Below are 9,964 nucleotides of genomic sequence, written 5' to 3'. Positions count from 1 at the left end.
ATGTAATATTTTTTTAATGTGGACCCATAATATTTACTTCAATTATTTATTCACATCCCTCTTCTTTCCTCCTCCTTTAACCATATTCATAAATAAATTAAATACTAGTTGAACAGTCAAACTTGGTAACCATTTCACCTGTTTCCAACCACTGAAACCTCACTGTTCAACAATCTCGGCTTAGATAATCAAACTTCACCTCAACTTTCACAATCCACATGACAGTGCAGCGCAGCCTGTCCTATGATATAGTATTAAAGGCCAAATAACCTCTTCCCACCCAAGGTTTGTTGAGTCACTTGGTACCCAATAAAAAATTAAAAATTCAAACTTTATAGTTATTAAAATTAACAAAATTAGTTAATTCTAAGAATAAAATTATTATTTAATTAATAATATATTTAAAATAATAAAATTTTATTTTATTTCTTCCTTTAGTTTAGAAAAATAAAAATCCTTTTTAAGATTATGTTTTAAAAAATTTTTTTTTTTAAGATTTCATTTTTAGTTGGTTAGAATCTAACCATAATCTCTTTTTCCTTGCTATAGAAGGTCTCTTTTTCTTCTGATCTTAAACTATAATAACCAACGAATGTAGCATCTTTTTGGCATGATAGTTGTCTTCTCTTGCACAAAATCTAAATCTAAACATTTTGTTTATGCAAATGGGTAATTTTACATGAAATTTAGTTAATCTTTTTTCTAATCAAATACACAAATGAAAATTTTTATCATTTTACCACACATAATAACCTAATATCATTGGATAATTTCACCCATAACAGCCTCTGTAATTTTACATTTGTTAAACTAATTAGATCTGATTGGGTGATTTTCAAATGGGCAAAATGACGGCCAAGGGAGGCATGCAGAAGACAAGGCGTTAATAAAATAAAATGGTTGAAAGGGAGAGGAGAGAGGGAGCCGGGGCCCTTGAAAAATAATAGCTGTCTAAGGATGTTGAAAAGTTTTTCCTCCATACAAGAGAACACATGAAGGAAGGGACCCAAGACAGTGGATGCTTGTTCATTTTAACATCTTTTGAGAAGTTTTAATTACAGTTAGTGGAGAATCATTTGTAAAGATCCTCCACCCCTCCCCTCCTCCTTTTGTGGGCTGATTGCTCCTTTTCTTTTATCCCTAAATTTTCAAAACTTTCTGTGGCAAGTCAACACAAAAGCTACCACATAAAGAAAAAAAACCCCACTTTTCTAAGGGAGAAATTTAGCTAGCATCCACCCTAACAGGTAATTTAGTGTGATTGATTCTAATCTAATTTAATAATCCGATATGGATGATACTTTTTATTAAAAAAAAAAATTAGCTAGCATCCCCTCTATATATATATTTTTTATGTAGGTATAAAAATATATTATATTGATTCATTTATTTATGTAAAGGTCGCCTAACCGATGCATTTATTTAAGGTGCATGCACCGAAAAATTTGTTCATAGTTTGAGGATGAGATAAGGCAAGGGCATTGATTTTAAAAATAATTAAGAGTTTTGAATGAGGTTGCATTAAAGGTCAGCATATCTTTGGCTATTGTCATGGTGTGTCGGTGGGACTCACCTCACCAACATTTTTCAGAATTTGCTCTTACTATTGCTTCTAATAATTGACTCCAGTAGCATAGGGTTTGCTTTTCGGTGAAAACGTAATGAATAAAAATAGGGGAAATATTTCTTTGGATGGATAATTTAAATAATAAAAAAAGAAGTTATATATATAAAAAGAATATGATTCAAGCTTTTTCTGGCAATTTATTAAAATTAAATTCTTAATTTATCTGATTTAGAGGTGTGAGATTAACTATTGGACACAAAATTTATGTTATTCGATATGATTAGTTCTTATAATCTAATTCAGATAGAATTGTTTATTATTTAAAAAAGGGATAATATTATCTAATAATATTATTATATTATAAGATTGATTATTAGATTCAAAAATTATTTTATTTGATATGATTGATTCTGACGATTCGATTTAAATAGGGTAACTTGCCCTGCTCATATTGACAAAATCCAACTGGAGTAATAAGTGAAACCATGAATGATCCATTGAAGCTATTATGGGTGGCCATTATTGTACGAAACATCATCACAAATTTAGAGTCTTTAGCTTTCTTTGGGCAAACATTAGCACTTAACAAACAGCAATATTTTCTTTTCTTCTTCATTTTCAAGCCCTAGTTTTAATGGGGCTAATATTGTTACTGTTTTAATCTTCAATTGGTCAAACAATGCATATGATAGGCCAGCTGCATTGGTAGGGTCTTAATAAAATGAGTGAAGCTAGTGCTCCATCACCGTCATCAAACAATAGGTGTTTTGTTTTTGTTAGAAAGCCTTACGGTAAATTTTAAGATATTTTATACCTATAACAATATGAACAATAAATGAAAAGAATATTAATTTAAGTCTTACTATTGATATATTATTAAATACTTAACTTATCTGATATAATAGTTATAAAAGTTTTACCTTGAAAAGATAGAGTAACTCAAATAAGATTTTTTTCTCTTCAGAATTCAAATACCTCGATACGATATAGTGTTAACTTGAATATCGGTGACAAACAACTTTGTTTTAGCGTTGTCAACACAGTTTAGGTGATTTGAAAATAGATTCATCCACCCACTCTCTTTAATCATAGCAGCGGTATTTTTCTCTTATTAAGTATTTTTGTTAATGTTAAGCATGCCCCACATCCAACTTTTTATATAAGACAAAAACAGTCAACAACTTCGCTGTACGCTTGAGCAATTAATTTTATGATTTAGGTGACATAATCTCTCTTTAAGCTACTTCACATTATTTAGGAATGAGGCAATCCCCACCGTCCATTTATGCTCAATTGTCTTTTCTAATTGTCTTCCATCATGATCATGGACCCAGATTGTGTTCTCGATTAAGTTAAAACAAAAAACAAAAGAACACTAAAAATATTGTCATCTGAAAATGACTTACATAATCCACTTGGACTCCCATGTAAATTTTTGTATTAAAAGGTGCTTTTCAGTGATTTGGTAGTTTAATATTTATTAATTTATTTGTTTCTTATTAAGAAATAAAATTAGCGCTGGACTACATTTTGATGGAACTCATTTTCCACCCTTTAAGTTTAAAAACTCTATTTACTTACCTAACATCTGTTTTTATAAATAAAAATTGTACAATTTTGTTGTATTATTAGTTTGTCCTCATTGATGAAATTACAAATTTGTCCAGAATATTTAATACAAATATTAGTTATTATTGAATTAGAAAGACCAATCACTAAGAAAGATGTTGTCAAACCAAAATGTTTGGTCTTGCCACGAGAGGGATGACCCTCTCTTTTTCCTTAGCTTGTGTAAGATTCAAATGGTGATAGTAGTGTTGGTGATTCTAAAGTTGAGTCATAGTTTTGGAAAAAGACAATATTTTTACTAACGATGGTAAAAGTGTTTGTGTTTGAATGATAGTTTTTTAAACGATGATGTTTTCATGTATGATTGATGGTGATGTTTATGTTTATAAAATGATTTTTGACATGGTGGCATTTCAAATGAGGTGAGATTGTTGAAAATAATAGAAGATGAAGAAAGAGACGGGGTTGGTGGTGACAGTTAAGACATAAATTATAATTGTTATAAGTACGAGTTAGAGAGAAAAAAAGTAAAAACTGTTTTATCTTTTCGTATAATAACTTTTATTAACAAAAATAAATAAAATAAGAAAAAAAATTCTAAATTTGATGACAAAAAATATTCATTTTATGATTTTTACCAAGATCCGGGTGGCTAATGACAGTCGAAAAAAAAAAAGAAAATTCAACTTCTTAAAAGTGAAAATCATACTGTTAACACATGCAAATGAAGAACCTCATGACTTTTCAAACAAAATGTGTCTGGAGATAGCGACGGCCTGGTAAGCTGTAATTGCCTTTATTTATTTATCTATTAGTCTTCCTTCCTTAGTTTTAATAATAATTTTTTAAAATTTATGTTGTACATTCTAAGTAATATCTCACATGTTAGTTGAATCGTTGTCACATATTTGCAAAGAATAACAATTGGCATGCAAATTTTATTGTCACATTACATGCCAATTGTTATATCCAATAAGATATTGTTATTGATGCTTTGAATATGAACATGCCATGATAAAATAGAAAGCGAGATGTCCACAAAACGACGGTGGATTCAAATTTAATTAAGTTTGAATTATAATAATTTTTCACAGTTGAATGGATAAAAAGAACGTCTTCGATAAAAAATGTCAAATAGTTAAAATTAATTTTAAAATAAAATGATTAAAAATGTAAAATCCAATAATTGATTTCATTAACAAAAATAAGAGGGAAAAAGGAAGATTATTAGTTATTATTAGGAGGGGGAGATTGCCCTTAAGGTAGTTAAAACTGTTTGTTTTAGTGTTATTGTTTAATATAAGGTTTTAAAACGTCGTTGTTTAAAAAAACTTAATTCACTGGTTACATCTCTTATTTTCTCTCTATAATTTCGTTGTCAAATTCTTATATTTGTAAATTTTTATTTTATTTTAAAATTATAAATGTTCTAAAACCGACACTCACAACATGTTAAGATCCAATGAAAGTGGCAAAATTACACCCTAGCAAAAGATAATAAAGGTATTCCTCGTTAAGGTTGGTGGCAAAAAAGTTATAATCAATTGAAAACATGGGTTTGTGTAATCTCAATACGATCAAACTTATTTTGAGCTCGAACTGGTCAAGTTTGGTTACTAAATTTAAGTTTGCTCGATTTGATTCCAGAGTACACATGTCGCTAATGAAAATGAACGGCCCCCAACGTTCCAAATTCACATGCAAACCCTCTCCTCTTATTAAAAAACACATAAAAATAATAATTATACAAGGCTTACCATCACCCCCCACCAGCCCCGACCCCACCAATCACCATTACATAAACAATTAAAATTTTATGTCCGCCACATAAAATAAGATAAAAGCTCTCAATCTCTATTATAATATTTATTCATACCATGAATTATTAGCGCACACATTTACTGCTTTTTCTCTTTGTTCTGTCTATGGCTTCTCCTGCTCATTCCAATTTTAAGATCTGAAATATTCACAGTCTTCACTTTGACATCTCTTACTGAGAAGATATGGGAAGCAAATGGAGGAAGGCGAAGCTGGCTCTTGGTCTCAACATGTGTTTATATGTGCCTGAATCACAGCAAGACTCCATAACTTCTTCCAACGCCACTCAATCAAGACTCTCCGACGCCGTTTCGCCGTCTTCTCTACCTCAATCTCCTTCTACTCCTTCCCCTTCTTCTTCAGGCCTCCGGTTTTCCAAGTCCTCCAAGGTTCATCTTGCCAACATTTCTCTCCTTCTGATTTATATTATCATGCTCCTTTTTATCGCTAATTGTCGCTGTTTTACTCTTTATTTTCACAACGGATCTCCTTTGATTTAATCTAATTTTAAATTCTTGAACTCAGTTCTACTTGTTCTTATGAGCTTCGTGTTCTGCTAATGTAGTTTTAATTTTATGTATTATGACTGTCGTAGGTTGATTTCGTATAGTCAATTTGATATATCATCGGGAGCAGAATCCCGGTAACGATAACGGATTTACCGGTTTTTATGAAATGAAGATGGTAACGAAATAGGAATATTTCCAAAGTAATAGAAAATGTGTGAATATTATAATATATCTTATCATTTATGGGTTGTAGTATTTTTGTGTAAAATGTAAGTGATAATGTTACTGTGGAAATTTGGTTAATAGAAAATTTATATGGTTGGAAGGGTGCGATGAAGTGGGGTAAGGGATAATGTGATAGATTCTGAATTTTCAGAAGATGGTAATTTGTTGTCCTGTTACTTTCAACTCCCTTGTGGGGATAAAGTGGATTGGTCCCTTTAAGGACCATTGTCCTTTGGCTTATTTGAAAAGGAATACAATATCACTGTACCTCTTTAACTTTTCTCCTTCCATTGATGAGAAAAGTGCTTTCTTTCCTCACCATAACGTAACCGCACTCTTCCACATACGCTCCAACATCTTATATTGCTCTTATCTCTGCTTTTCATGTTGTTTGGGGGAAAAAAGATGTGGAGAAATGGGAACTTAAATTTTTGTTTAGTAAGCCCACTAATATTTATCTTTTTTAATGAGCATTGTGTTTAGATTTTTTTTTTGGTTACTGTGTTAAAAGATTCATCATTAGTTTGATTGATGGGGGGAAAGTCGCTACCTTGGTTGTTTTTTAAATTCCTGTTATGACCTTTACTATGGTTTGACCACCTAAGTTTTGACTTCTTTTATGGATGCTTTGTTGGATTACTGTGAAGACCAACTATTAGTGCAATTTAACAATATTTGATGCTTCTTGATGTGGGGATTTGTGGTGCAGATAGGTTGCATTCTATTTCTTCTTTTTATGCATCAGCCTCAATAATTGAGCTCTGTAGAGACAAAGGGGGTCAGTGATAGACAATAGTGACATTTGAATTTTTCAATACTGTCCAACTTACAGCTGGTGGTGGCATTACTTAAAAGCCATGCACTTGAAATTCTGAAACATTGGAATTGTGAAAGATCGGAACTAAGTCCCAATGCTAGTATCAGATTTGAAGCCCATTTTAACTAACATTACAAGCAGATATGAAAATCCATTAATTAAGAAGGCTTTGAGCAGTGACTAAATTTTACAGAAAGAACTTCTCCAGACAGCATAATTTCATGTTTACTGAAATAAACTAGGCTGTGTTTTGACAAAAATCTCTCACTACTTTCATGCAAGTTATAGAATTCTGGGATATGCAGTGCCTCCCTGAATTCAGCTGGATGTGGTAGACTTACTGGACCCTGTAGGCTATAGCTGTTATAGGGTTGGAATATATTTTTGGACAAATGGAAAACCTTTGGATATTTGTGAGTATCTCCAAAATTAGGGCAAAGCAATTTGATATCAAAAGTATCAAAATTCTTTAATTATTTTTATTTTAAAATAAAGTAATTTGAAACACTAAAATCTTTTAGAGCTAGTAGATTAATCTAGAGATATCTATCTAACAATTTAATGCTTAAAGGTATTTTATGTACTTTTTAGGGGGGAAATTTGATTAATCAACTATTATTGATTTTCATTGCAGGGAACCTTATCATTTTATCTCTCTAATATTGGGTAAACCTGTTGTCAGTTATTTTGGGTATTACTCATTATTCCTCTCTCTGTCATCTTCCAGATGAATTTGTATCAGTAGCTTAAAGAAGTTAATTCTGTAATTCTTCTCTTGACCCTTTTTGTCTAATACCTGTGTGGATCTTGTGTAATCACCTGCTTATCCTTCTTAATTGCAGAGGACCTGTGCAATATGTCTGACCAACATCAAACCTGGCCAAGGCCACGCCATTTTCACTGCAGAGTGCACTCACTCTTTCCACTTTCATTGCATTACTTCTAATGTAAAACATGGGAACCAAATTTGCCCGGTTTGCAGAGCAAAATGGAAAGAAGTCCCATTTCAGAGCCCTGCATCTGATCTCCCCCATGGAAGGTCGAGAATCAATCCTGTTGGTTGGTCTCGTGATGATGCATGGATGAATATATTGCGACAAATCCCTCCTCCTCAGCTCGATTTGAGCAGGCAAATTAATTCAATCTATCATGCTCCTGAACCTGCTGTCTTCAATGATGATGAAGCATTGGATCAACAACATGAGATTACTGAGAGTAGTAATGCACCAACTATAGATGCCACTGAAGATAATTCTATTGGAAAATTAGAGGTCAAAACATACCCAGAAGTTTCAGCTGTCCCAAATGCTGTTTCGCACAATAATTTTAATATACTAATCCATCTGAAAGCTCCTCTTTGTAGTGGAAGACATAATAGTTGCAGCAACCAGGTGCCAACATTTGAAAATTCCCGTGCTACAGTTGACATTGTCACTGTGCTTGATGTTAGTGGCAGCATGGCTGGTACCAAGCTTGCTTTGCTAAAAAGAGCAATGGGATTTGTGATTCAGAATCTTGGCCCCTGTGACCGCCTTTCTGTCATTGCCTTCTCTTCCACCGCTCGTCGCCTTTTCCCTCTCCGTAGGATGACTGAGATGGGAAGGCAGGAAGCTTTACTAGCTGTTAATTCTCTAACTTCAAATGGTGGGACAAATATTGCTGAAGGGCTAAAAAAGGGTGCCAAAGTGTTGCTAGATCGCCAGTGGAAGAACCCTGTAGGTAGTATCATACTCTTATCTGATGGACAGGATACTTATACTGTCACTAGTCCTGGTGCAGCTCATTCTCGAACAGATTACAAGTCTCTTCTCCCTACTTCAATCCATCGCAATGGTAATACTGGCAACGAAATTCCTGTTCATGCATTTGGATTTGGTGCAGACCATGATGCTACCTCAATGCATTCAATCTCTGAGATTTCTGGGGGCACATTTTCTTTCATAGAAGCTGAGGGTGTGATTCAGGATGCATTTGCACAATGTATTGGCGGTTTATTGAGTGTGGTTGTGCAGGAGGTGAAGCTTAAAGTTGAGTGTGTTCATCCAAGTTTGCAAATCAGTTCAATAAAAGCAGGAAGTTACCACAGCAGCTTGATGCCTGATGGAAAAACAGGTGCTATTGATGTTGGAGACTTGTATGCTGAAGAAGAAAGGGATTTTCTGGTTACAATTGACATTCCACCTAGTGGTACTAAAGAAGATATGTCATTGCTTAAGGTTAAATGTGCTTTTAGAGATCCCATGACAAAAGAAACGGTGATTTCAGATGAAGCTACTGATGTAAAGATCCAAAGGCCAGCAATAACTGGGCAACTAGTAGTGTCTATGGAAGTAGACAGGCAAAGAAATCGGCTTCGTGCAGCAGAGGCAATGGCTGAGGCTAGAGCTGTTGCTGAACACGGTGATCTAGCAAATGCAGTCTCTATATTGGAGAGTTGCCGTAGAGCACTGTCTGAAACCATCTCCGCTCGGGCTCGTGACAGGTTATGCGTTGCATTATGTGCTGAGTTAAAAGAGATGCAAGAAAGGATGGCAAATCGCCGCATATATGAGTCATCTGGAAGGGCTTATGTTTTATCTGGTCTGAGCTCACACTCATGGCAAAGAGCAACTGCACGTGGTGATTCCACTGATAGTACAAGCCTTGTGCAAGCTTACCAAACCCCATCAATGGTTGACATGGTAACAAAGTCTCAAACCATGATCTTGAGGACTCCCCCACCTCAACGCAAACAACTCCGCCAAGCTCACTCATTTCCTGCCCGGCCTCAGCCGAGGTAATTGTTCAGAGTTATCTTTGAAAATTCTCCTCACCCTACATTCACATATTCTATATCCACAGACCTTTTTGTTTTTGTTAGTCTTATTTGTTTTCCTTTTCGTGGTTTTGGAAAGTGGGGGTATAAATCAAAGAGAGAGAGAAGGCTTGAAGGTTTCAAGGGTAAATTTCCTTGTTTTGTAATGTAAATGAATAAGAATTGGGCAATAGGTGAGATATTGGGTTTGCGGGAAAAATTGGTGAAAAGGAAAAAGTGGGAGTTTAAGGGGTTTTTATATTTTTGGTTATGGGTGATGTACATATCCAGAAATGGTGTTTTACATTTGCTGAGAAGAGGGGGTATAAAAATGTAATTGTGGGGATACTTGGGGTGAATTCTTCAACTAAATATAAGATATGGTATATCTGCTCTTGATTCTTTTGACAAATTGTTCTAATTGTTTGAAAGTTTATAAAATTTATGATCAATTTAGATTCAGAATAAGGGCATTTTTAAGTAGAGCGGCCACTGAGCCTAGCCTTAATCTTTTCGGTTTGGCAAATTTTGTAAGAAAGAGAGATATCCCATAAACATTTCATTTCTGTGGCCAAGTTTATGAGACTTGGGCTTGGCATTCTCTTGTTTCTTTAAATTCTGAGTAACCTGAGATGATAATTAAATGAATATTTATGGATTTAAAA

The 9,964-nt window shown here is 33.8% G+C and overlaps 1 protein-coding gene across 1 annotated transcript; it reads left to right on the top strand.

The window, feature by feature from the left end:
- Positions 1-4,977: 4,977 nt before the first annotated feature.
- Positions 4,978-9,711, top strand: LOC123225847 (E3 ubiquitin-protein ligase WAV3-like). The gene is made up of 2 exons (XM_044650150.1): positions 4,978-5,343; positions 7,348-9,711. Exons 1-2 carry the CDS (start codon positions 5,140-5,142, stop codon positions 9,283-9,285), a joined length of 2,142 nt encoding a protein of 713 aa, XP_044506085.1. The 5' UTR covers positions 4,978-5,139; the 3' UTR covers positions 9,286-9,711.
- Positions 9,712-9,964: the final 253 nt, after the last annotated feature.

This window comes from Mangifera indica, chromosome 9 (assembly GCF_011075055.1).
Source record: "Mangifera indica cultivar Alphonso chromosome 9, CATAS_Mindica_2.1, whole genome shotgun sequence".
NCBI classification, from domain to species: domain Eukaryota; kingdom Viridiplantae; phylum Streptophyta; class Magnoliopsida; order Sapindales; family Anacardiaceae; genus Mangifera; species Mangifera indica.
Note: the sequence above shows the minus strand (reverse complement) of the source record. Positions and strands in the feature narration are given on the sequence as shown.

Coding starts and splice junctions, on each gene's coding strand:
- LOC123225847 (XM_044650150.1), top strand. CDS start 5,140: ATGGGAAGCAAATGGAGGAAGGCGAAGCTGGCTCTTGGTCTCAACATG. Junction 5,344..7,347: donor GGTTTTCCAAGTCCTCCAAG/GTTCATCTTGCC, acceptor TCTTAATTGCAG/AGGACCTGTGCAATATGTCT.